The sequence below is a fragment of the Carex rostrata genome, chromosome 21 (assembly GCF_964058835.1).
Source record: "Carex rostrata chromosome 21, lpCarRost1.2, whole genome shotgun sequence".
NCBI lineage: Eukaryota > Viridiplantae > Streptophyta > Magnoliopsida > Poales > Cyperaceae > Carex > Carex rostrata.
In genome coordinates this window covers 1582200-1607535 of record NC_135938.1, presented here as the reverse complement: position 1 = coordinate 1607535, position 25336 = coordinate 1582200, and the positions used below count along the sequence as shown (strand labels likewise).

The window sequence follows — 25336 nt, the reverse complement described above, 5'->3', positions numbered from 1 at the left end:
CGCAAGACAGATTCAAAATACATGCAAGAATACATGAACAAGGAGGTGTGTCATGGACTCTTGTGTGTGTCTACGGGGACCCAGCACACGGGGGGAACCCAAGGTTATGGGAAGAGATAAAACAAATTTTGAGTACGGAAGAGACGGCATGTATTGTGGGAGATTTTAACGCGATAGCAAGTGAATATGAGAAATATGGGGGAAATCCGGCAATGAACTCAAATAACAGATCTTTTAGGAGATTTTTATTTGAGGCTGGATTGGTTGACTTGGGCTTCAAAGGCCCAGCCTACACATGGACAAATAAACCGAATGCCTCTGAAGCAATTCACGAGAGGCTTGACAGAGCGGTTGCAACGGCCCAGTGGATGCAAGCTCACCCGAATGCCTTTGTGAATCACATGCCACGAATTCACAGTGACCACTGTCCAATTTTAGTGAGAGCAAAAAACAAACAGTTTAATGCAAGAAGATTTAAAATTGAGAAGTGGTGGCAAAATTCAGAAGGTTTTAATGAAATGTGTGAAAGAAATTGGCACCAATCAGTGGGCCTCTCATGGGATGTGCGAATTGGACTGTTAAAATCCAAAATCGCCGAATGGGCCAAAAGTCAACAATCCCCGCAAAACAGAATAAAATTTTTCCAACAAAAGATTTTGGAGATCCAAACAGTACACCCTAGCCAACAAATCCATGGGGCGGAGGAGGCGTTGCAAAGGGAGTATGAGAAGGCAGAAGAGGACTTGGAAATATACTGGAGACAACGATCTAGGATCCAATGGCTGGGCGAGGGAGATCAGAACACTTCGTTCTTCCATGCCATGGCAACACAGAGGCTACGGGCGAATCTCATCTCCCATATCAGATGGAGTGATGGATCGATCATTACGGAGGAGGCCGAGATAAGGAGAGCTTTTGTCAGTTATTTCAAAGAGTTGTACGGCACGTTGCACCGGCAACAGCAGCGGGACCCAGTTCGGTTCTTGGCACAACTAGAGATAAATGAAGAGCAAAAAATCCCACTACATGCTCAGGCCTTGCTAAGTTCAGCCCCAACGCATGAGGAAACCAAAAAGACCCGGTTCAGCATGGGGCCCGACAAGGCGCCGGGGCCCGACGGGATCACAACACGATTTCTTCAGCAAAATTGGAGCTTATTTGGCAATGAGATAACAGCGGCCATTCAATTAGCTTTCCAAACAGAAACATTGCCAAATCAATGGTTGGCCAGTCATGTAATTTTGATCCCAAAAATGGAGGAGCCGCAAACCCCAAAAGACTACAGACCGCTCACCATTGGAAATACCATCTACCGTCTGTTCATGAAGATAATAGCAAATCGAATACAACCTTACATGAAGAGCATTATATCTAAACAGCAAACAGCTTTCCTTAGGGGAAGAAACATTGCTGATAATGTAATCCTTGTGAAAGAGGTAATGCATTCTTTCCATAGCTCAAATTATAAGGAAGTAGCTTTCTTGTTAAAAGCGGATGCGAACAAGGCGTTTGATACAATACAGTGGGATTTTGTAGAGGCGGCAATGAACATGGTGAGAATTCCAACCAAAATCACATCATTGGTACAAGCATGCTTGAAGGCAAGCAGAACCACAATTTTAATAAATGGATCGGGTAGCGGGTTTATCAAGCCTAAGAGGGGGCTTAGGCAGGGTTGCCCTCTATCGCCCTATCTATTTATTTTGGCAATGGAATGTCTCTCCAAGCAGATTAATGATGCAATGCAGAAGGGTCAGATTTTCGGAATCAAATTAGCCCCAACAGCGCCAAGCCTATCCCATTCTCTCTATGCTGACGACCTCATCATAATGGGTAAGGCTAGCACAAGGGAGGTTAATACATTCAAAGATATCCTAGATACATTTGCTTTGAATTCGGGTCTAGTTATTAATCCTAGCAAATCTACAATATGGTTTAGCAAGTCTTGTGATGAGACATGCTGTGAGCATATTAGGAATGTGTTGGGGGCAAAACTGGCGGAAGAAAAGGAGAAGTACCTAGGAGTGATCATCAATGCAACACAAACTGGCCATGACCCAAACAATGAACTGGTATTGGAGAAGGTATACAATCGACTGGCAGGATGGAAGGCAAACCAGCTCTCACATGCAGGCAGGGTAACCTTGATTAAATCTGTAATAATGTCAATGCTGGTTTATTTCATGAGTATAGCAACACTTTCAAGGGCTGCTATCGATGAGATCAACCAGGTCATGAGGAAATTTTTATGGGGAAAGTTAGGGAAAACCCGCTATATGTCGCTGATTGCTTGGGATAAGGTGTGCAGGCCAATTGAAGAAGGAGGATTGGGGATAAGAAACATCTCAGCTTTTAACGAAGCCTTGATGTTAAAATTGGCATGGCAATTATCAGCAAATCAGGATAAAATTTGGGTTGCCATCATGAGAGCCAAATACTTTCCAAGAGGGGGTTTCTGGGGAATTAAAACAATGACTGGTGCAAGCAAGACATGGAAGGATGTGCAGCGACTCAAGGAGTTCTTTAGAGAATCGGCCACATGGGAAGTGGGGGATGGAAAGAATATCACAATAGTTAACCAGCCATGGTTCGAGGGCTGGGAGGTACAAAGAATTACAACAAATAGGCAAAGAGATACTACAGTGGCACAGGTGTTTGACCAACAGCAAGGGACGTGGAGAGTGGATGTATTATCTCAAGTATTAGGGCAACAAGCAGTGGCTATCATTCAGGCAACAGTTCGGCCACCAAGGGAGTCTACATTGTTACCAGACAGGTTAATTTGGACCCCGAGTGCGAGCGGTATTTATACTGTGAAGGCGGGATACCACATACTGGCAAAGAGGAGGCAGAGGGAAGTGCAATTTGATGAATATCAAACTGAGTTATGGAAGGTGATGTGGAAATGGAAGGGAACGGTACCAAGGGTAATGACTTTTATTTGGAGGGCACTACATGAAGGAATTGCAACAGCTCAAGTGCTCCATCGAAGAATCAGAACCTCCCCTCCAATCTGCCCGCGCTGTGCTCAGGAAGACGAATCCATTATGCACGTCCTTTTTTTCTGCCCTCTGTCAAAGGTAACATGGTTCATTTCGCCTTTTGCATTGCGTGTAGATGACCTTCCTGTTAATTTTGCAAAGACCCTAGTGACTATAATTCGGGATTTGGATAATTCCCAAATTGTGGTTTTCACTAACATTCTATGGTGCATTTGGAAATCAAGGAATGACAAAATTTTTAATGGGAAAAACCTGACACCGCAAGCTATCCTAGCACAAGCAAAAGCCTTGAGCATGCCAAGAATGGAGGGCCAACAGTTGCCAATAGCAGCCAAATATACCCCTGAACTAGTTCCAAGGGGCAATATGGTCATGCTATTAGATGCCTCATGGGATATCACAAAGAAAACTGGAACAGCCTTCGTGCTATTTGATGAGAGGGGTAGACTACAGTATGTCCACGCGACGCATACCTCAGGTGCAGACCCACTACAAGCTGAAGCAATGGCCTTGGTGCAGGCTCTCAGGTATGTGGAAAGGGAAGTAAACACGGCAAGACAAGTGTTGGTGTGCTCGGATTGCAAAGTCCTGGTGCAAGCAATCATCCAGAACAATGTCTTCGACTTACCTTCATGGCAGGCGGCTGAGGAAGTGGCGGTGGGAGCACTGTTGTATCAAAAACTGGGCTGTAGAATCAATCTCAGACATGTCAGTAGAGTGTTGATCCCGCAGCCACACCTACTGGCAAATTGGGCAAGGACATATGGGGAATCCTGTGCAGGGTCGGTACCGACTGAGATAGCAGAAAGGGTCAATTTGGATACTGAGATTGACCCGGAAAAATTCATGCTGCTGGATCAACATGAAGACTGCTAACAAAAGGGATGCTGGTACAACAAGGGGGATTATTGCCTTAAGCAATTAATCTGTCAGTAGCTTTTATAACTTTTCCTTAGGATGTTTTCTTTTTTACCAAATGCTTGTTTCTGGTATATTTCTTTTAAGAGTACAGTAGGTAGTTACTTTTTACAATGATATTGTAATTCAGAACTTAAGTTTATTAATGCATGCCTACGGGTTTTTTCAAAAAAAAAAAAGTAATTTCTTGGAGATGAAAATGGACTCCAGTTATAATTTTTTAAATATTTATAAAAAGAAAAAATTTCAGAGATATTTCGAAAATATAATCTTCCACTTAGAAGATGTTAACTTAGTTACTGCACTAAAACTGATTCTTTATTATACATTAACAAGTTTAACAATTATTATTAATAAATTTTATATCATTTCTAGTTATGCAATTCAATTATGTAACTTATTTTGTAATTTCAAATTTAATCTACAATTAAAAATAAATAAATTAGTGGTAATATTTGTTAGTTTTTATTTTATTATGTGACCTATGTTATTATTGTGTACCAATTTCATTTATAGAATTAATGAAAAGATATATGAATTTTTGATGAAAAAAATTCATATTACTATTTATAAAATATACTGGTCATAAAGGTTGCATCAGAGTTATTAAACTATTCTTCTCTTTTTTGGACGCATTCTATCTTGAAAAATTTCGTCCATAAAATTAAATAGAGAAGAAAAAAAGAAAAACTCCTAAGGTCGATCATCATTACGTATGAGAAAAATCATTGAAGATCAATATTTACATTTCCGTCTAACAATGACATCATTCTAGAACTATAATATTTAAATTCGTTTGCTATTTTATTTTGAATTTATGCATTCTATATTATTTGTGTTCTAATTGCAAAATACACGATTTTAATTATGTCTATCACTATTAATTTAATAATTAATTATTTGACTTTTCGATAATTAAAAGTATAATTGTTACATCAACATTTGCAATCATGCATTTTAATTTAAGTGAAATATAGATGTGGCTTGAAAGGTCAGCCATCCCTGTTTTAATTTGTTTTGACCTCAATTCGTGTAAGATGGACAGTTCATGCATATATTCTCGTTCAACTCGATCAGCAGCGAATACATAACTGAGAACTAAAAATAAAATAAAATTAGAGAGCCGAGAAATCTAGTACAGTATAATTTTACAAAGGAACTAAAAAATATTGATGCATATAAAATTTACAAAATTTAATGGATAAAATCATAAATTTTCAATTTGCAAGGGAGGCACCTTTATTTTTTCTAAAAATTATAGAGGAGTCTGACACCTTTTCCGAAGATTTTTATTAATATCTCTGAAACAAATGTAAATTTTAAAAATGCCCCTGTTTCCAATTTTTTTTTAAAAATGTCCTGACCGCCTGGGCCCAGGGCGGCCCAATATTTCCTGTGAGGCGCCACCCCCTGGGGCGGCCCATAGCACAAGTGAGGCGCCACACAGCAGGGCGCCCCATATTTAATCTGATTTATAAACCCCGTTTTCTGCCTCTGTCACTTCTCGATTTGAGAATTTCGCTCGAGGCGAGAAACTGAGTGAATAGGTATGTTTTTTAATTATAATAATTAGTCATTACTGTAGATAATTAGTCATTACTGTTGATAATTAGTCATTACTTTAGTTATTTTTGACTGTTGTAATTACTGTAGCGTACCGTACATTTACTGTAGTGTACTGTACGTTTACTGTAGCGTACTGTACATTTACTGTAGCAATTTACTTGTACACGCACTGTAGCGTACCGTATATTTACTGTAGCAATTGCTGTACACGTACTGTAGCAACATTGTAATTTTTTTACAATTTTTTTTAATTATTTTTCAATTAGTCATTTATTATTGTACCCATTATTATGTCATGTAATACTTGTAATTTTTTTTAAAAAATGTAGTTTGTTAAATAAGAGATGTTAGTTGCACTGTATGTCGGCGGCAAGCTAGAAAGGGATGAAGATGGCGTGCATTACACGAAAGAAGTCGCATTTGGCTTCGAGATTAATGAAAATATCACATTTGAGGAACTGAAGGAACTAATATACGAAAAGACATCTGTAAACCCCAACAGGTATGAAATAGAATTGGCTACACGGATTGACAACTCACGTGTGAGGGGTAGACCTTACTTTGTTAAGTTTCCAATAACAGATGCCAATTTGTGGAGAGTTGTGTATACTCAATTTGTGGCTTGTGGGGTCCCGGTGATGGACATATATTCGAAGAGGGTTCCCCGGACGAGGGCTGGACCTTCAAGTTCGGCTGGGGCTGGACCTTCAGGTTATGACAATTCGGGTTATGACAACCAGGGGTACCATCAGCACTCCCCTTATGACAACCAGGGGTACCACCAGCACTCCCCTTATGATCACCAGGAGTACCACCAGCAATCCCCTTATGACAACCAGGGATACCACAGCCCCGGTTATGACAACCAGGGGTACCACAACTCCCCAGAAAATACTGAAGAGTTGCCACCACCACCCAGACAGACACCCATAATCCCTAGATTTCCAACTATGCCAGAGTCAGGACCGGTACCCGTTAATCGAAATGATATTGATATTGATGTTGATGCTATTGATGCCATACCAGAAAGGGAAATGGAAACGGGGGACGAATACCAAGGGGTTTGGGAAGCTGATGACTTATCAGATGGTGATGCAAATGTACCAGGTTTATCCAGGGCAGAAAAATTCCCGATTACAGGTCGGGGAAGTAAGCATCCGGTCGCCACATTCAACGACACCACAGCTTTCGAAGAGGCAGACATTAGTTTCTTCGGTCCTCGTGTTGAATACAATAAAGAACTTGCCGCAGGGCAAGTTTATACCAACATAGACGAACTTGTAAAGAAAATAAATGAGGCTCATGTTCACAGCAACTGGGAATGTATACTACACAAAAGGGACCGAACAAGGTTAGTTGTGCTGTGTAAAACTCACCCGCGCTGCGAGTTCCGCCTTTTTGCAACCCCTGTGGGTTCAGGGGAAGCATGGATGATTAAGAAGTGTGAACCACCTCATACATGCAAGTCTGCGTCCACAAGGACAGACCATGCGCAGCTGACGACATCACTAATTGCCGATGCAATTGAGGAGGACATTAAGCTGGATCCATCGATGAGCATCAAGGCGGTGGCTATGACCGTCAGACACAAATACAAATATGTAATCCCAAAATACAACAGGCTGTGGAGAGGTCGTGAACTTGCTATCTGCAGGATATTCGGTAGTTGGAAGGATTCGTATGGCTATCTGGCACCATTGCTCCAGGCCATGGCAAGTACAAATGTCGGCACCGTATATGAGCGATGGCATGGCCCTTTTTTTGATAAAGACGGAGTACTAATAGAGGGAGCTCAACAATTCAAGGGCATAGCATGGGCTTTCGGTGCTTGTATCCAGGCTGTGCCATACATCAGACCCGTTATCAGCATTGATGCATGCTTCATGTCTGGCCGTTACGAGGGGAGGCTACTGATAGCATGCGCATATGATGCTGAGAACCAGCTGTTGCCTTTGGCGTTTGCAATTGTTCATAAAGAGGACGGCGAGAACTGGGGATTCTTTATGCAGTTTTTAAGAAGACGGGTGATTGGGGAAGGGAAGTTTTTCTGCATGATATCAGACCAGCACAAAGGAATAAAATATGTTTTTGATCGTGAAGATTACGGTTGGTCAACACGTACTGGCCAGTGTGTGTACAGGTTGTGTATGCAACACGTTGCGGAGAACCTTTCCAAGGCAACCGGGGGCGACAAGTGGGTTACTGATACATTTAGATGGAATTGCAGAAAGAAAAAGCCGAGAAGGGTGGTAGAGATGACTAGCAGTTTTGCAAAGGTACATGTATTTCAATTGTTTACATATATTATTGTACTTTAAGAAAACAATTTTTTTAGTACAATTGTTTACTTGCATTATTCTATTTCCTTATTTTTTATGTAGTACATGCCAAAGGCAAATCTCTACTTAATGAAGGTGGGCAAAAATAATCCCCGAGATGTCAACGAAGATCCAGCATACGAGAAAATATATCAATCCCGTGATGGAGGTTGGCATTGGGGAATTATGACCACCAACGGGTCCGAGTCGCTGAATGCAGTATTCAAGCAGAGCCGGATGTTGCCTGTGGCTGCAGTTGTAGAGGACACATTCTACAAGTTAAATGCCTGGTTTCGTGATCCCGATGGGTAATGATGGAACAGAATTCGAAGTGCAAAATCCAAATGAGTACGTTCCTACCAGCCGTAAACCAGACGGCACTATGGCGTTTGTCAAGAGGGCTTGCAAGTACGTGGTTAAATTCGGAGATGCCAGGGCGGTAACCTGTACATGCCAGGGACCCCAACTAAGTCACATACCATGCAGTCACGTGATGGCGGTATGCCGAGTGAGGAACTACTGCGAGGATCACTATGTTGCTGACATGTACCGTACCGATTACCTTGCTTCCACTTGGGGTGGATCTTTCCATTCTTATCCCGATCAGCATGAGTGGCCTGCATATGAAGGTGATAGAATACTCCCTTCAGAAGGATGGATAAGGAAGGGGAGGAGGAGACACAAACGTGCTATAATGACCATGGACGAGATGGGTGGTAGGAGGCCATCGGGAAATCAGGCTCGCCGTTCCGTTTCTGACAGGCGCAGGGCAGGTATGTAGCATTTTTCGGAATTCATTTATGATTTTATTATATTACTAACTGAATTGTATTCTTATTTTCAGATGCCATAAACGCGCACAACGAAAGAGAAAATGCTAGAGTTGTTGCTGAAGCAACTGGTAGAACACAACCCCCCCTCCTCCGAGCCAATCATCTAGTTACCAAGCCTCTACAAGTAATGCCGCACCTGCAGCTCATACCAGTACAACTAGTCGTTTGTTAGGTTTATTGAGACGTCGTGGTAGGGGCAGATAAACTTGCTATTTTGCTTGTGTGAACTTTTTTGTTTATTGTAATATATTTCTGACTGTAGTATTTTTACTATGGGACTGCTGTATTACATTGGCGCGCATTATGTTGACATTATGTTTTATTATTTCATGTTCATGTTGGTATTATGTTGTTTGCACTTTACATTTCGTTATTATAACACAGTTTAATAATACAATTAAAGTTCAACAATATAATTAAAAGCGTAACAATATAATTAAAACCGTTAGATGTTCAATCTATTTTAAAATATGCTTGGAGACCAAATTTTACATTTTTTGACATACTCATAATATTTTATTTTTTGACATACACATATACATAAACCCTAAACTTTTTTCACAAAATTATTCAAATCAAAATACTAAGATTTCTCTAAAAAAAAAAAAAAAAAAAAAAAAAAAAACACACACACACATGAGGCGCCCTGCTGTGTGGCGCCTCACTTGTGCTTTGGGCCGCCCCAGGGGCTGGCGCCCCACAGGGAATTTTGGGCCGCCCTGGGCCCAGGCGGTCAGGGCATTTTTAAAAAAAAATTGGGGACAGGGACATTTTTAAAATTTACATTTGTTTCAGGGTTATTAATAAAAATGGCCGCACCTTTTCCTTCCACTAATCTGGGCTGTCAATACAATTATATGTTGGAGGCAGAACTAGAAAATTTAAATAAGAGATTAGAGGGTGAAAGGTAAAATTTAAAATTACTTAGCATGGTTGGTTTTTGAACTTAAGTTTCACAATAGCATATTATAACGAGTAAAGTTATCATGCATTATGCTTATCAAGAAGTTTTGGTGAGTATAACTCAAAAACTGATTTTTTTTTATTTATATCTAAAAAATAAATAAAATTTCAAAAAATAACCAAATCCGGGTTGAATTTCAAAAAATACCCAAACAGGAATAAATTTTTTCCGAATAAACCTCTAAAACCGGATTAATTTTTTCCAGAAATCCAATTCAAAAATTGGATTAAATTTTTTCGAATTCTATTTCTGGAAATATTTTTTTCCAGTTTTTAACTAGAATTTTTTTTTCCGGACTCGCATTGAATTAGTTTATAAAAACCATGGACGCTCTCGCTTTCACTCAGTCTCTCGCTTTCGCTCTTTCACAGTAAGTTTTTTAATTTTAAAATATTTAAATTAATTTTATATATATTGTTTAGACTAAAATAATTTATAAAATCTAGAATTATTTATAAATTTCCAAAGTAGTTTAGAATATTACCTTATTAATTTAGAAAATTCAAAAACAGTTTAGAATAATTTAGGAAATGGTTTAGATATTGCCTTATTAATTTAGAAAATTCGAAAATAGTTTAGAATATCGTCCTATTAATTAAAAAATTTCCAAAATTATAGAATAATTTAAAATTTTTCAAAATGTTCTAGAATAATTTAAAAAAATTCTAAAATAATTTAAAATTATTTTAGGAACCTCTTTCCTTTTCGGATCCCTTATGGAGCTCTGACTGTCCGATCAATCGGCTCTTCGATTCAGGTTATTTTATTTTTCTTATTTTAATTTTAATTTTAATTATAATTAATTAGTTCATTCCAAAATTATTTTTATTTTTATTTTTTATAATATTGTCCAAATAATTTAGAATTTTTTTGAACATTCCCAAATGGTTTAGAATAATTTATAAAATTCCAAAATAGTTGCCCTATTAATTTATAGAATTTCAAAATGGTCTAGAATAATTTTCAGAGGCCGGACAATTTTTAATGACTTATATGTTGTTATTTTTTAAATTGTCAGACTAATCGAAACTAAAAATGATAACTATTTGTGTGAATTTCTTAAATTATTCTAGACCATTTTGAATTTCTTAAATTATTCTATACCATTTTGGTATTTCTTAAATTATTCTAGACCATTTTCAATTTCTAAATTAATAGGGCAAATTTCTAAAAATTCTAAATTATTTGGACAATATTCTAGACCATTTAAAATGAACTAATTAATCATATTATAAATTAAAATTAAAATAAAAAAAAATAAAAAAACCTAAATCGAAGAGTCGATCGATCAGACAGTTAGAGCTCCGAAAGGGATCCGAAAAGAAAAGAGGTTCCTAAAATTTTCTAAATTAATCGAACAGTTTTCTAAATTAACAGGGCAATTTACTAAACTATTTTGGTATTTTCTAAACTATTATGGACCATTATGGACTATTCTGGAATTTTTATTATTCTGGACCATTCTGGTATTCTCTAAATTATTTTGGACCATTATGGACTATTCTGGTATTTTCTAAATTATTCTGAACCATTCTGGACTATTCTGGTATTTTCTAAATTATTCTGGACCATTATGGTATTTTCTAAATTATTTTGGACCATTATGGACTATTATGATATTTTCTAAATTATTCTGGACCATTCTAAATTATTTAAAATTAAATAATTAATTTATTATAAATTAAAATTTAATAAAAAAAATTACCTGGGGCTGGCCGAAGAGGAGAGAAACTGATGTGGGGGAGAGGAGGGCACACCCGGGTCCTTATGTAGGGCATCCCATTTCTGGAATAATTTTTTGTTTTCCGGTTTTGGGACTTAAAACCGGAAAAAAATTATTCCGGACTCTAAAATCGAAAAATATTTATCCGGTGTTAGATATTGGATTTCCGAAAAAATTTAATCCGATTTTAGAGGTTTATTCCGGAAAAATTTATTCTGGTTTGGGTATTTTTCGAAATTCAACCCGGGTTTGGTTATTTTTTGAAATTTTATTTCTTTTTTTGGATATAAATAAAAAAATCGGCTCAAAAATGTATGAGATTGATTTCAAACGACATATTCAAACTGTTGAAACCGATGTACTTGATCACGAATGATGTGTGTACATGCAAAAAAATTCAATTTTTTTAAATCATCTAGTACAAAGTCAAGCGGTAAGAAAAAATGAAGGCTTATGAGTTATTTTAATGCATTATTTTTCATCATTTTTGACCGTTTGACTTTGTGCTAAATGAATACGATAATTTGAAATTTTTATATATATGCATCACTCGTGAAATAGATCAGTTTCAACGGTTTAGATTCATTGTTTGAAGCAAATTCAATAGATTTTGAAGTTATGCTTTTCAAGAAAAGCTTAGTGAGCATATATAGTGCAGGTTAGCTTTACTGATCAATTATAATTATGTAGACTAAAAATACATGTGATAATTTATGAGAGAGGTTAAACAATATAAAAATTTTAATTAGAAAAATAAAAATAAATAAAAATTTAATGTACAAAATTAAATTTTTTGAATTATAAAGGTGCTAAGCACCTGTGAATTATACATAAAACCGCATCTGACTATGCGAAGGTCTGAAGGATGAAGGATCACTTATCATATAATATTTGCACTATTTGTTGATAAAGAAGACGATAATTATTTGACTTTTCGATAATTGAAAGTATAATTGTTACATCAACATTTGCAATCATATATGTACTTTAATTATATCTTTATAAGTGAAAGATAGATGTGCTTTGAAAGGTGAGCCATCCCTGTTTTAATCTGTTTTGACCTGATCAATTCGTGTATGATCATCATAGGCTTGTTCTGACCCAGCCCCTGTAAGATGGACAGTTCATATATTCTCGATGGTTTGTCGTTTCAACTCGATCAGCCAGCGCATGCATACCTGCACAATGACAGAACTAAAAATAATATAAAATTAGAGGGCCCAGAAATCTAGTACAGTATAATTTTACAAAGGAACTAAAAAATATTGATGCATATAAAATTTACAAAATTTAATGGATAAATTCATAAATTTTCAATTTGCAAGGGGGACCTTTATTTTTTCTAAAAAAAAAAAAATTATAGGGGACTCTGACACCTTTTCCTTCCACTAATCTGATCTGGAGCACAACTAGAAAATCTAAATAGGAGATTGGAGGATGAGAGCTAAAATATAAAATTACTTAGCAATGGTTGGTTTTTGAACTTAAGTTTCACAATAGCATATATATTATAATGAGTAAAGTTAGCATGCATTATGCTTATCAAGAATGTTTAGTAAGTATAACTTCAAAATATATGAGATTGACTTTAAATGACAAATTTAAACCGTTGAAATCAATGTACTTGATCATAAGTGATGTGTGTACATGTAAAATTTTCAATTTTTTTAATTCATTAGTACAAAGTCAAGCAGTAAAAAAAATGAAGGCTTATGAGTTATTTTAACGCATTAATTTTTCATCATTTTTGACCGTTTGACTTTGTGCTAAATGAATACGATAATTTGAAAATTTCCATGTATATGCATCACTCGTAAAGTAGATCAATTTCAGCAGTTTAGATTCATCGTTTGAAGCAAATCCAATAGATCTTGAAGTTATGTTTTTCAATTATATATATATAGTGCACACTAGCTTTACTCAATTATAGTTCTCTAGACTATAAATACATTAAGTGATAATTTATGAGAGAGGTTAAACTATATAAAAATTTTAATTAAAAAAATAAAAAATAAATTAAAATTTAATGTACAAAATTTTAAAAAAAATCTGAAATTATAAAAGGTGTTAAGCACCTCTGAATAATTCATAAATCCGCCTCTGACTATGCGAAGGTCTCTGAAGGACTTACCATATAATATTTGCACTCTTTGTTAATAAAGAAGCTAGACGAGCTCTCCCAATAAAAGAATTTTAATAGAAGCAAAGGAGTAAACTTTGTTGACAGTGACTCAGTATAAGTCGTGTCATGGTCGTATAGCTAGCGCGCAAGAGCAACTTTTTCACTGTAATGAAAATCCCACGTCAACAGAGACGGAGCAGCCAGCAAGGTAGGGTGTCTTTTTCTTGTGTAAATTTTTCTCATAGAAATTCCTTCTTTAATTTGTACCATGTACATTGATGTCAAAGTTTTAATATCAAAATTTATAAGTATCGATCAAATTGTTGAGACGTGTCACAAAATAAATAGAGAAAGGGTATATATGGACGGTCATTAATTTGATCGAATAGATTATATATTATGTAATAAAGAAAGTTTCAAGGACTAGCTATCTGCATAATTTATTCTTTAATTACTATACACATAAAGGGATAAAAGTTAGCTAATTTTCCTCAACTATTTACTTTTTTTTCTTCTTCTTCTTTTCATATATATCTAAAGATCATCATGATGCGAAGTTTCATCTACTGAAGTCGTTTTCATACAATTCCAGCGGCAATTCCAGTTGCACCTTGAATTGAAACTCTGAATGCGCCTAGACTGCACCGACATAATACTTGCGATGCTCGGCTCTTTGTTCAACACGACTGCATAACCATCATCCATATTTTCGGTGCCCTCGGAAAGTAGCTGCCAGAAGAGGCATCCGCTTGCACTTCCACCCCTCCTCGTCGAATTCAAAACAGTTTTGTACACCGTGTCTATGAACGTGTCTCTGAAAGTCTGATTGAACCTCCCATTCTTTGTTGAAACACCAAACTCGCCAAACACGACCGGCATGTCGAGTATGTTTTCTGCATCCTCAATGTGGTCTTGCATCCATCGCTTCACAAATTGGATGTGTGCTTCTGGCGATGCATCGGATAACCTTACATCCATACAAGAAGTAGATTAAAACAAGAGAAAATATTCAAATGCAAATGCTACAACAAAAGGAAAAAGATATCCAAATATACTACAGTTGAATCATGACTCACCAGGTATCTGGGTAGATGTGAACGGAAGCAAAATCGATGCCCAGCACTCGATGGTTTTTAATGAAATCGGTTCCGACTTGACCAGCATATGAATTAGGGTTGACTTGTAACCGATCAGCAGTCGAGGGACCATAGAAGCCCTCCGTACCAATTGCTAGTAGGTGGATTGGGTCGATCAACTTCACATAGTATGCCATTTCTTGTATCCATCCCTGAAGTGTTATTATAGGTATTAGTCAGTACGTACATGCAGGACTGTACTCTGCGTGATCGAGCTTCTGCTTTCATTAGATATATATAACACAATATATTTGGACAATTTACGGGGGTATGAATTCGTATCCTCTGAGTGTTTTAATTTAGCAAACTATCAAAGAACAAAGTCTGCTGGTACATACAAGTATATAACATGTACATATGCATTGCAGCCTTGAGCCTTTGATATACTAGACTACAGACAAAATGAAAATATATGCACATAAACTTGAACACAGACTGAATAAGGAAAATGTAAGTACATACTTGTAACTTATTGCCAGTTGAATCTGATTCACATCGTGCTTCATTCATCAACTCCCATCCGAAAATTGTTGGGTCATCTTTGTAGGAAATATTATTAAATGTATTCACTCTTGTGAGTATAGTCTGCTTAACAAACAAGTTAAATTTCTCTTAGTTTCCATAGAGCTAGTAGATAATTACATCTTCAGAACAAAATTATTCAAACAGAGTAATAAACAGGATAAAACATAGTATATATATACTTAGAAAAACATGAAGTTAATTTTACCTTGATATGACATTTGAAGTAGCTTTTAATGTTTGGGTCGACAAAGAAATCATCATCAGAGGTTACATTTAGACCAGCATCTTTACCCCATTTTACATATTGCTTTTTTCCACCATATGATTCCCAGTTGTTTGTCAAAGATAACAAAAGTCTAATTTTGTACTTTCTTGCTTCATTCACCACAAAGTCCAGAGCCTAACATAAAGAATGAACAATATACTTCATTACAGACTCCTAACCTGTCTGTAAGAATAACCAATGTTTTAAAATGTAGTTTAGTTCATGCATGCAGAAGGTCAACGAATACTGCATATGCAGATTTTAATGCGGACTTTAAAATGAATTGTTGTTGGACCCTAAATAGTTTGAAATATGTCTAAGGAATACCATATTTCAAAATCTGCTCTTGCTTATACTGTGCACATGGATAATTAAATCTGCTCAAAATTTATGTTTATCTATAAAAATACAATCATCCATCGTGCTCTAATTAATTAACAGTTTGTTACTAGTGTTGCAAATAATATACAAAATCATTGAGAAGGATAAATGAGACTACCACACTGAGAATCTTAATAAATTTGTCATGCTTTCATGTATCATATTCATATATATGTAGACGGGAGAAAATAGAAGTATATATTATGAAGAATATTTAATATTACATATGTTATATCTGGTGCAATATCATTCTTTTGAGTAAAGTCTGATGCTATATTTTAGTCTGACTTTCAATGGCTCCAAAAGAAACAACGAGTTAATTGATGACTTGGCTGATATTTTCATTTTCCACCTACCACCTTTCATTCAAATAATATTTAGAGCACCATCTAAATGTTATTGTCAAGTAAACTAGAAGCTCATCAAAATTATACTCGTTTGACTTTGAACGTTTTCTCGCTTCATCACCAAAGCTTTGGAGTGAATTCCCTCAAAGATATGAGGAAAGAGACTTATTTTTGTTATATATATTCTATGTACTTTAATTTCTGTAAATTAATTTGAGATAATACTGCTGTACATACCAGATCTTTCGGTGAAGATCAGAGTATTTAAGCTAGTATATATTATATGCAAGATATCTTAAATAGGGTTATAGCAAAAGCGTATTGTATTATAAGTCTATAACCTTGTTAAGTCCAAATATATTACATGCATTAATGCATTATAATATTTTCACCAAATACTCCAAATTTATATTTTGGTAATACACATAAAAGTTAAACGAAACAGCTAGCGTTACGTTCATACCTTAAAAACATCTTCATCATAGACTGAAGGAGATTTCTGAAGTGCTCTCCAACCTCCATCATTAAAACCCCATGTCCGACACACCGTTAATCCAACAGAGGCAGCTTGTCGAAATACATCACTTACCTGCTGCCTAGTGGAGGTATCAACTGCTAATACCATCAACCAATAGGAATTGAACCCATTAACATAAAATGGTCGCCCATTTACCACGAACTGGTTTCCATTTCTCCTTACCATCTCCCAAGGTTCTAAACCTCCATCATCGTGCTTCCTATAGAATGATAATAAAAATTGTTTAAATCAAAATTAAATTATGATGGGCCACAAATAATGATGTAACTCAAGATATTGAAATGTATCCCAAGATAAGCTACCAATGATTAAATATTGAAATGTATCTCAAGATTAATTAAAAACAAAAAGAAAACATGCATGTTGTGATCTATCGTAGTAGAACTTTCTAAGCTTGTGTCGGCATACGCATTCTGTCCGTCGAAACAAATTACAGTTTTGGAAGCCAAAAGAAGTATTGGAATTAAAACAAGGAGTGGTGCAGTTAATCTAGTTGTTGCCATGGTTCTGTAAGCATAGATTAATGGTTTCTTGAAGTTGATCAATTCGCAAATATATATACACAACATGGAGGAGCTAGGCAATGTTTAGGGGTCGTAGCTTAGAAGCAAGAAATCCAATGCTTAGAAAACATAAATTCATTTTCTTTATGGTTTGCTAACATAGGAAGATACTCCTAAGTGCAGTAAGGAAATGGAGTATGCGGTCAATTTTTGATGTGAAATGATGCTTGCTTTAAAGGAAGTGCTCTGGGCCCAATTGGGCCAGATATACTACTGATGATGTAGGATTTTACCATTTTATATACATGTAAAAAAATAAGACGGTTCAAAATGCCTCCATGTTTTTGTGTCTCCATCGTACCTCTATCTCTCTTTATTATTTTCAAAGTTCAAACAGTCGATCTGAACTGTTCAATCTAACCTCCATACTAAAATATATTTGGAGACCAAATTTTATATTTTTAGGAATTTTTTTACTATTTTCTTAGATAGGTACAAAATCAGTAAATCTGAACCATCTAAAAACAGTATTTTTTTACCTATCTAAAAAAATAGTAAAAAAATTCCTAAAAATATAAAATTTGGTCTCCAAACATATTTTAGTATGGAGGTTAGATTGAGCGGTTCAGATCGACTGTTTGAACTTGAAAAATAATGGAGAGAGATGAAGGCATGATAAAAGCACAAAAACATGGAGTCATTTGAACCCTCCTCAAAAAATAATGCTACATACAAATAATCACCCCCGCATATAATTACAACTTAAATTGAAGAATTGCATGAATTTGTATTTGCGACACGTACCATATAGTGGAGATATATAAATATTAGCCAGTTTGCTAAATGACATATCAAATGAAAGATTAATTTGACCTTGATATTTTGAGGAAATGTATTTTAGCTATTCCGTACGTACGACGTTGCCCCACCCAATCAATCTCTCATTGTATCAAGTAGTTGAAGACAATTTGGCTACGGTCTATACTCTATACCAGGCTTCTAAATAGCTAGCTATAGCGGCGCTATAGTTACGCTATAGCTTTTCCGGACCATAAACGCTAAACTACGAGATAAAATTGCGCTAACTCAGCTACGACCGCTATTACCGCTATATGAGACCCGCTATAGCTACCGCTATGCTACATGATTTTTTTTTTGCAATTTATATGGATTTCTGTACTTCTATTCTTATTTCTAATGCTACATGGTATTCTACGATAAGTATACTAAACTAAACTATGTGCTTCTATTTTTATTTGTGATTTATTCTATCATTCTATATCGAGAAATATTCAAATACTAATTATTCATTTTGATTACTCTTTTTATAGTATTCATTTGTAAAATTATTATTGTTTGTTTCAATTGAAAGCTGATTTTGATTATTATTATAATTATAAAATGTTTAAATATGTATATTGACTTCATTTACCTTATAAAATTAATTGCTCTTTGTCTATTATAATATGTAATACTATGAAGTATAAACTATTAAATAATGTTACTTTTTAGATTTTTTTTCATTTTTATTTGGGTTATTGATAAAAAAGTATAGACTTAGATTAGTTGTCATTTAGTTGTTACATCAATTCTCTAATATTGATTATGTTAATAATTAGTAGAAATATAGAATATAAAGTTTGAAAAGGAAAAATCGCTATGTGTAATAGCTTCCGCTATAGCTACGCTATTCGCAATAGCTTTTTTTTTAGTCTCCCCGCTATGCCGCTATAATCGCTATTTAGAACCTTGCTCTATACTAATTACCTAAATCGCTTATAATATTGTATCCTTATGTGATGATGTTATCATAATTAGCACTTTTTATTTTGTTTCATGTACATATATAATATTAAATTCATATGGTTAGAAGTAATAAACCATGACTATGATGATGATGATGATGATCATATTGCTTTATCTACTAAATTATTTTTATCACTAGGGTTATTCAGAATATTTCATGTAATTTTGGCTTTTGTCCAGATAAAATGAGGGCCAATCTACCAACTTTAAATATTCACAAAGGATCCCCTCCAAATTTCAAACATGCGATAAAATATTGTCTTAATAATTAGTCATTAGATTAAAGATTAATTCTCACATTATTTTAGGAACATGATAAACAACAAAACAATGGTACAAGTATCTAATTAGATATTTTGTTTGCACCAATTACTTGTTGAGACACTCATAAAAGAAAGATCGATGAACATATATATATACCATGAAACCGAATCTCCTGACCTTTTGTGGGCTGTAAATTCCTGCCTCTAAAGACATGGATACATAAGTTCAGAGTGGATTTTGAAGCAATACTATATTGAATATTTAAATATCAAACTCACTCTGAATCCACATGTCAGTGACTTTATGGACAACAATTTGCTGCCCTTCCCATACCCTCTTTGTGTGGTTGGTGTATGAGAAGGAGACCATGAGCAAAATTCCTGATTTTGGTATACTTGCAAGTGCATTGGACTATAAACACCGGATTCAAAGTTCAAATGACCAATTCAAACTGTTCATCTTGTTCTCCATATTAATATGTGCTTGGAGACCAAATTTTATATTTTTGAAATTTTTTTACTATTTATTAAGCCACTTTGAAAATCGCTGATCCAACGGTGCCTTTTGATTTTACTGTTACCGTTGGATCAACGATTTTCAAAGTGGCTTAATAAATAGTAAAAAATTTCCAAAAAATGTAAAATTTGGTCTCCAAGCTCATATTTATATGGAGAACAAGATGAATGGTTTGGATCAGTCATTTGGACTTTGAATTTGATGATTTATAGTCCAATGCACAAAAATGTCTATGCATTGCAATGTATGGTAGACTTACACAAAATAAAAAATAAATATAAGAGTGAGGTTATGGTAAGTTGGTAACTATAAATATGGCGGATTAATCCATACTATAAATTTTAACGATCGATCGGAACTGCTCAATATAGTCTTAAAATGAATATGTACTTATAAACTAAAATTTATATTTTTTTAGAAATTTTATTTTTTTAGAAATTTTATTTTTTTTCTTAGATAGGTAGACTATCATTGAATGATCCAAAATTTTCAAATTAAGTGATTTTTTACTCATCTAAAAAAATAGTAAAAAAATTTAAAAAATTATAAATTTTAGTTTAGATGTATATATTCAAATATAAACAATATTGAACTGTTTGGATCAACCATTAAAACTTTCAATGAAGATTTAAATTCATAGCGCGGATCAATATGCCTTATGCATAATACCGTAGCCTCACTCAAAATATAGTGTCCTAAAGTCAATATTCCACTGACTCAACAGATTCAACAAAAAAATACCTCCTATAAAATGTTGACAGCCTAGAAAGAGTGAGTCTATGGTACTATGCATATCACGGGTTGTTACCGTGCTATGGCTCTATATTTGAGTTTTCAAATCCTAACAGTCGATCCGAACCGTTCATCTTGTTCTCCATATTAATATGTGTTTGGAGACCAAATTTTACATTTTTCAAAATTTTTTTACTATTTTTTTAGATATTTAGAAAATCACTTGATCTGAAAATTCTGAACCATCCAAAAACAGTGATTTTCAATAAATCTAAAAAAATAGTAAAAAAATTTCAAAAAATGTAAAATTTAGTCTCCAAACACATATTAATATGGAGAACAAGATGAACGGTTCGGATCGACTGTTAGGATTTGAAAACTCGAATATAGAGCCGTAGCACGGTGCCAAATCGTAATATGCATAGTACCATAGACTCACTCGCCTATAAAACCCGAAACTCGCTGATCTAGAGTCCGGATGCTATGAACTCAAATTTTGAGTTTAGATCCGAATCGTCCGATCAGAACCGAACAAATCCCTTCCAAGAGTTAATGCACGACCCCTTTAACACAGGGGAATTTCATGTATAACCCTAAAAAACTTCAAAATTACAAAATTTTCCCTCTAAACTTTAAAATTACGTATTTTCTCCCTTTAAACTTCAAAAACTCACAAATTTACCCATTTTATTGTTTTTTTTATTAAAACTCATTCTATATTTATAAAATCTTATTTTACTCTTTATTAAAAGCATAAAACACCCATCATACTCAGATTTTAATCTGAAGGGATCATCCAAACTACTTTAAGATTGTGCACGCTAGATCAACATGAATCTTGATGCGAACACACATATATTGAAGAGACGTGCACAGATCTTAATGCAATGCACGTGGATCAAATTACTTTAAGATCTGTGCATGCGAACATGCACAAATATTGAAGCGACGCTCCAGATCGGACAGTAGAGGAACCCTTTGATAGGGGTCAAACAAGTTGTTATTTTCTCTATCACTTAACCTATATTATTGCCATTTATCAAGTTACAATTGATTATTTTTTAGAGAATCAGATTCCTTTTTGTTATTTCACTTGATTTTAGAGAATTACATATTTTCAATGATATTAGAGCAAAAACAGCTATAAAACATGCAATTCTGACATCTTAGCCTCAGCCGCACGGATGCCTTCATCCGCATAATACCCAGAAGAGCTATCGCAGACGGTTATAACCGCCCGTGCGGATCTCAACCGAACCGCATGCTATCCAGGCATTCGCACGCAGAAATTGCCAGAACAGTGGTTACAGATCTAACTTCTCAATCAAATCCTATATAAACATATGGACGCCTGAAAAAGATCTATCTCTCGAACCACAGAAGAATATACATATCATAGAGCACTTAGAACTAGGGTTCCACTCTAGTGGAGGCTATAAAAAGGAGTAATCAAAAGGAATAACAAGGTCTCTACTAGAAGAGGAGGAAGGAACAAAGCGTAAAGACGGCATGCATGAGATAAGGGGCAGCATAGGTGTTCTCCCTCCATCTCTCTCTGCTCTCTTTCTTTATGTACTTTATTTCTTTTGTTGTTGATCCTGCCGTGAGCGGCTAAGCAACCCTATTCTAGGGTGAGGACATGTAATCTTGAATTCTTATGAGTTTAATCTAGTTGTTTATTTATATTATCTTTGCACTATGATCTGAATTCTTACTGAGATCCCTATGTCTTATGTTCTTGCTTATTGTGTGCTTAAAGTAACCTCGTATACATGGAGTGTATAATCCATTCATACTAATTGAGAGGTTAACCAATATTCAAAGAATATAAGTATCCTAGATACAAGTAGAATAGACTGAGAGGGTGCCTGCTTGTCTTCGAACTACAGTTAAGGAACCTATTAAGATGTGGTTTAGCAGACCAATGTCGCATTCCATGACTAGTGGAGTAATCTTGATTATTAGTACTGTGAAATATTAGTAATTATGACTTATCATTAATCTTAATGCAATTGTAATAAGTACCTAACAAGTACTTATTCAGTTAGGGTGTTGCGAGACCGATATGAGATCAACACTAGAATAATATTAGTAGCTCCGATACCAGTGCAGGGCGTGTACGATTTAAGCCAAACCGTGTGCGATTCCGACTGGAGTGGAAACCAGACTTTGTACGGTTTACCCAAGTGTGTACGGATGGTGACAGAGCCGCATGCTATTGAGTAACTTTACAACTGATAGGTATTAGCAATAGCATGCGGTTGGTGACAGACCGTGCGCAATTGTTATGACAAGCATAACCTAGATTAAACGAGTTTGAAGGATAGAATGTCTGATTCCCTAGAAGTCCATCTTCTAAACACTTAACCTACTACTACTCCTCTGTTGTAATCCAACATTACAACCGAGCAACCAACAAACAATCAACCAAAACACAACCAACTAACCTAAATGAACCGATAACCTAGACCTTAGTTTACACCTTAGATCTCTTAATACACCATTCATGCAGATCGACAACCCCAATTTATACTATACGATAAATTCATGCACTTGTGAATCGATAGCAAAGTAAACATTAGGGTTATAAATATTATTAGCATTAATTTCCACCCTATCATCATATTCAAATTTGAGTCCCTTTTAGTAAAGAGTAAAATGAGTATTTTATAAATTTAGAATGAGTTTTAATATAAAAAAAAAATACAATGGGAAAATTTGTGAGTTTTTGAAGTTTAGAGGGGGGGAATACGTAATTTTAAAATTTAGAGAGAGAAATATGTAATTTTGAAGTTTTTTGTAGGGTATACCTGAAATTCCCCCTTTAACATATCCAACGGTCAAGATCTAAACTCAAATTTGAGTTTACTTTAGGTGATATGAATTCCCTGATCTATGCAAAACGGGACCTGAATGGGTGCATGCAATACGGTGTGGGGCCTAGGCAATGGAAGCTATACTGCGGTCAAGATGAGTCCGGGTCATATGGGTTAATGCACCGTTTCAATCCTGACCATCCAATCGGAAGTCAGACAAATCTGACCCATAATGCACAGTCCTATACAATTCGAGTTAATATATATTATATAACAAACAAATCGCGTTCAAACTCAATTTTTTGAGGTACATTGGGTGATATGAATTCGGGGCAAAATAGTGTCGGTACTGATTATTTTTAAATTAGTTCACCGTCAGATCTCTAATATGTACGGTTTGGCTCAGACTATCAGTTTCTAATTTTAAGAGTACAATTTGGAAAGTAATCCAGACCGTAGTTCAGATTGAATGGTTTAAAATAGGATAGCAGAGCTGCAATTAATCTAGCATATATATATATATATATAAAAAGCAAAACTAGGGTGTGTTGTGCTCACCCAATAATTTGGTTCAAAAGAAACTAATAATTGTAAGTTCTAGATATGTAATTATTATATTTGGTTCAAAAGAAACGAACTTTATTTTAATCAAAGTGACCGTTCTTATCAATTTAAAAATTAAAAACATGCATTGAAGTAAATAATTAAAAGAAATTCCATTTGCTTCTAATTTTTATTCAAAAGCAAAATGTAGAGAAACTCACCCTAACTAGAGTAATGTACATATTTGTCATCCATATAAAAGAAATAAAAAGTTCTGCATAATGACACCGCTTTTAATTCAAGATATAAAAAAGAAAAGAGAAAGAAATTTCCTGTACCCGTACCAAGGAATTAACCAATCCAGCAGACACCTTATGAGAGCCAGGCAGCTGTCTTTTTGTGATCTGACCCTGCAAATATATAAAAAGAAACAGTGAATTAGTAAACGCTGGGAAAGTGTTAAAAAGAAAACTAATTAAAAAGGCGCGCGATTGAAAAAACGAAGCAACAATTACATTATTAGTTCGTAATCATGTACAAATTACTTCCGATTTCGAGTAGAACCACAGTCGTAGAACACAGAAAGGCAAGAAAAAGAATACGGGAGAGAAAGAGGAAGAGCAACTCATACGTGTAAGCTTGAGAGAAATACAGCTAAGCAGGCGTCCATGCACAAGCAAAGGAAGCAAGGCGTGAAAGCATCAACTAATTTGGGTCTATGGCTGGGTCAGATTTTTGGGCCCGTAGATTGCTAAAATAATGGGTCAAGAGCCCATATTTCCAATTTTTTGGGGCGCTTCACACCTTGTTCAGAGGATTTCACATCCTCCCTCGAATACCTGATAAGGAAATCTTTTACAATTACTAGATCTGGACCATTCTTTTTAACTTTGCACGAATCTCAAAGTCCAAAAATACTGCACTCAAACCATAAAGTGAGACGGTGATCCTGCAGTAAGGATACGGATTCGCTTCAGAGAGAACTCGGATGAGACTAGACTAGTCAAATTATTGCGTTTGCTAGCGTTGGATAATATTGTACTTATTCTCCTCTCTGTCTTATTCTCCGATTTTCTCAGAATTTAAGTTGTAGCATTCTTTTGTGAGTGAGTCTATGGTAATATGCATATTACGATTTGGCACCGTGCTACGGCTCTATATTTGAGTTTTCAAATCCTAATGGTCGATCCGAACCGTTCATCTTGTTCTCCATATTAATATGTGTTTGGAGACCAAATTTTACATTTTTTGAATTTTTTTTACTATTTTTTTAGATTTATTAAAAATCACTGTTTTTGGATGATCCAGAATTTTCAGATCAAGTGATTTTCTAAATATTTCAAAAAATAGTAAAAAAATTTCAAAAAAATGTAAAATTTGGTCTCCAAACACATATTAATATGGAGAACAAGATGAACGGTTCGGATCGACCGTTAGGATTTGAAAACTCGAATATAGAGCCGTAGCACGGTAACAACCTGTGATATGCATAGTACCATAGACTCACTCTTCTTTTGT

At 35.2% G+C, this 25336-nt stretch overlaps 1 protein-coding gene across 2 annotated transcripts; it reads right to left on the bottom strand.

Moving 5' to 3' along the window:
* Window positions 1-12469: 12469 nt before the first annotated feature.
* On the bottom strand, window positions 12470-24227 carry MAN6 (Glycosyl hydrolase superfamily protein). Of its 2 annotated transcripts, XM_078323041.1 has the most exons (7): window positions 24163-24227; window positions 16564-16837; window positions 15313-15507; window positions 15045-15167; window positions 14523-14734; window positions 13950-14413; window positions 12470-12518 (listed from the first exon to the last, which is right to left on the bottom strand). In XM_078323041.1, exons 2-6 carry the CDS (start codon window positions 16801-16803, stop codon window positions 13981-13983), a joined length of 1203 nt encoding a protein of 400 aa, XP_078179167.1. In that variant the 5' UTR covers window positions 16804-16837; window positions 24163-24227; the 3' UTR covers window positions 12470-12518; window positions 13950-13980. The 2 variants fall into 2 exon arrangements, with proteins under 2 accessions (XP_078179167.1, XP_078179166.1); XM_078323040.1 differs by lacking the exon at window positions 12470-12518 and having other exon boundaries at window positions 13847-14413.
* Window positions 24228-25336: the final 1109 nt, after the last annotated feature.

Bases quoted from the DNA above. Each gene is read 5' to 3' on its own strand.
- MAN6 (XM_078323041.1), bottom strand. From the start codon at position 16,803: ATGGTAAGGAGAAATGGAAACCAGTTCGTGGTAAATGGGCGACCATTT. The intron at 15,508-16,563 runs GTATGAACGTAA...TCTTTATGTTAG, and splicing joins ATGATGAAGATGTTTTTAAG to GCTCTGGACTTTGTGGTGAA. The intron at 15,168-15,312 runs GTAAAATTAACT...TTTGTTAAGCAG, and splicing joins ACTTCAAATGTCATATCAAG to ACTATACTCACAAGAGTGAA.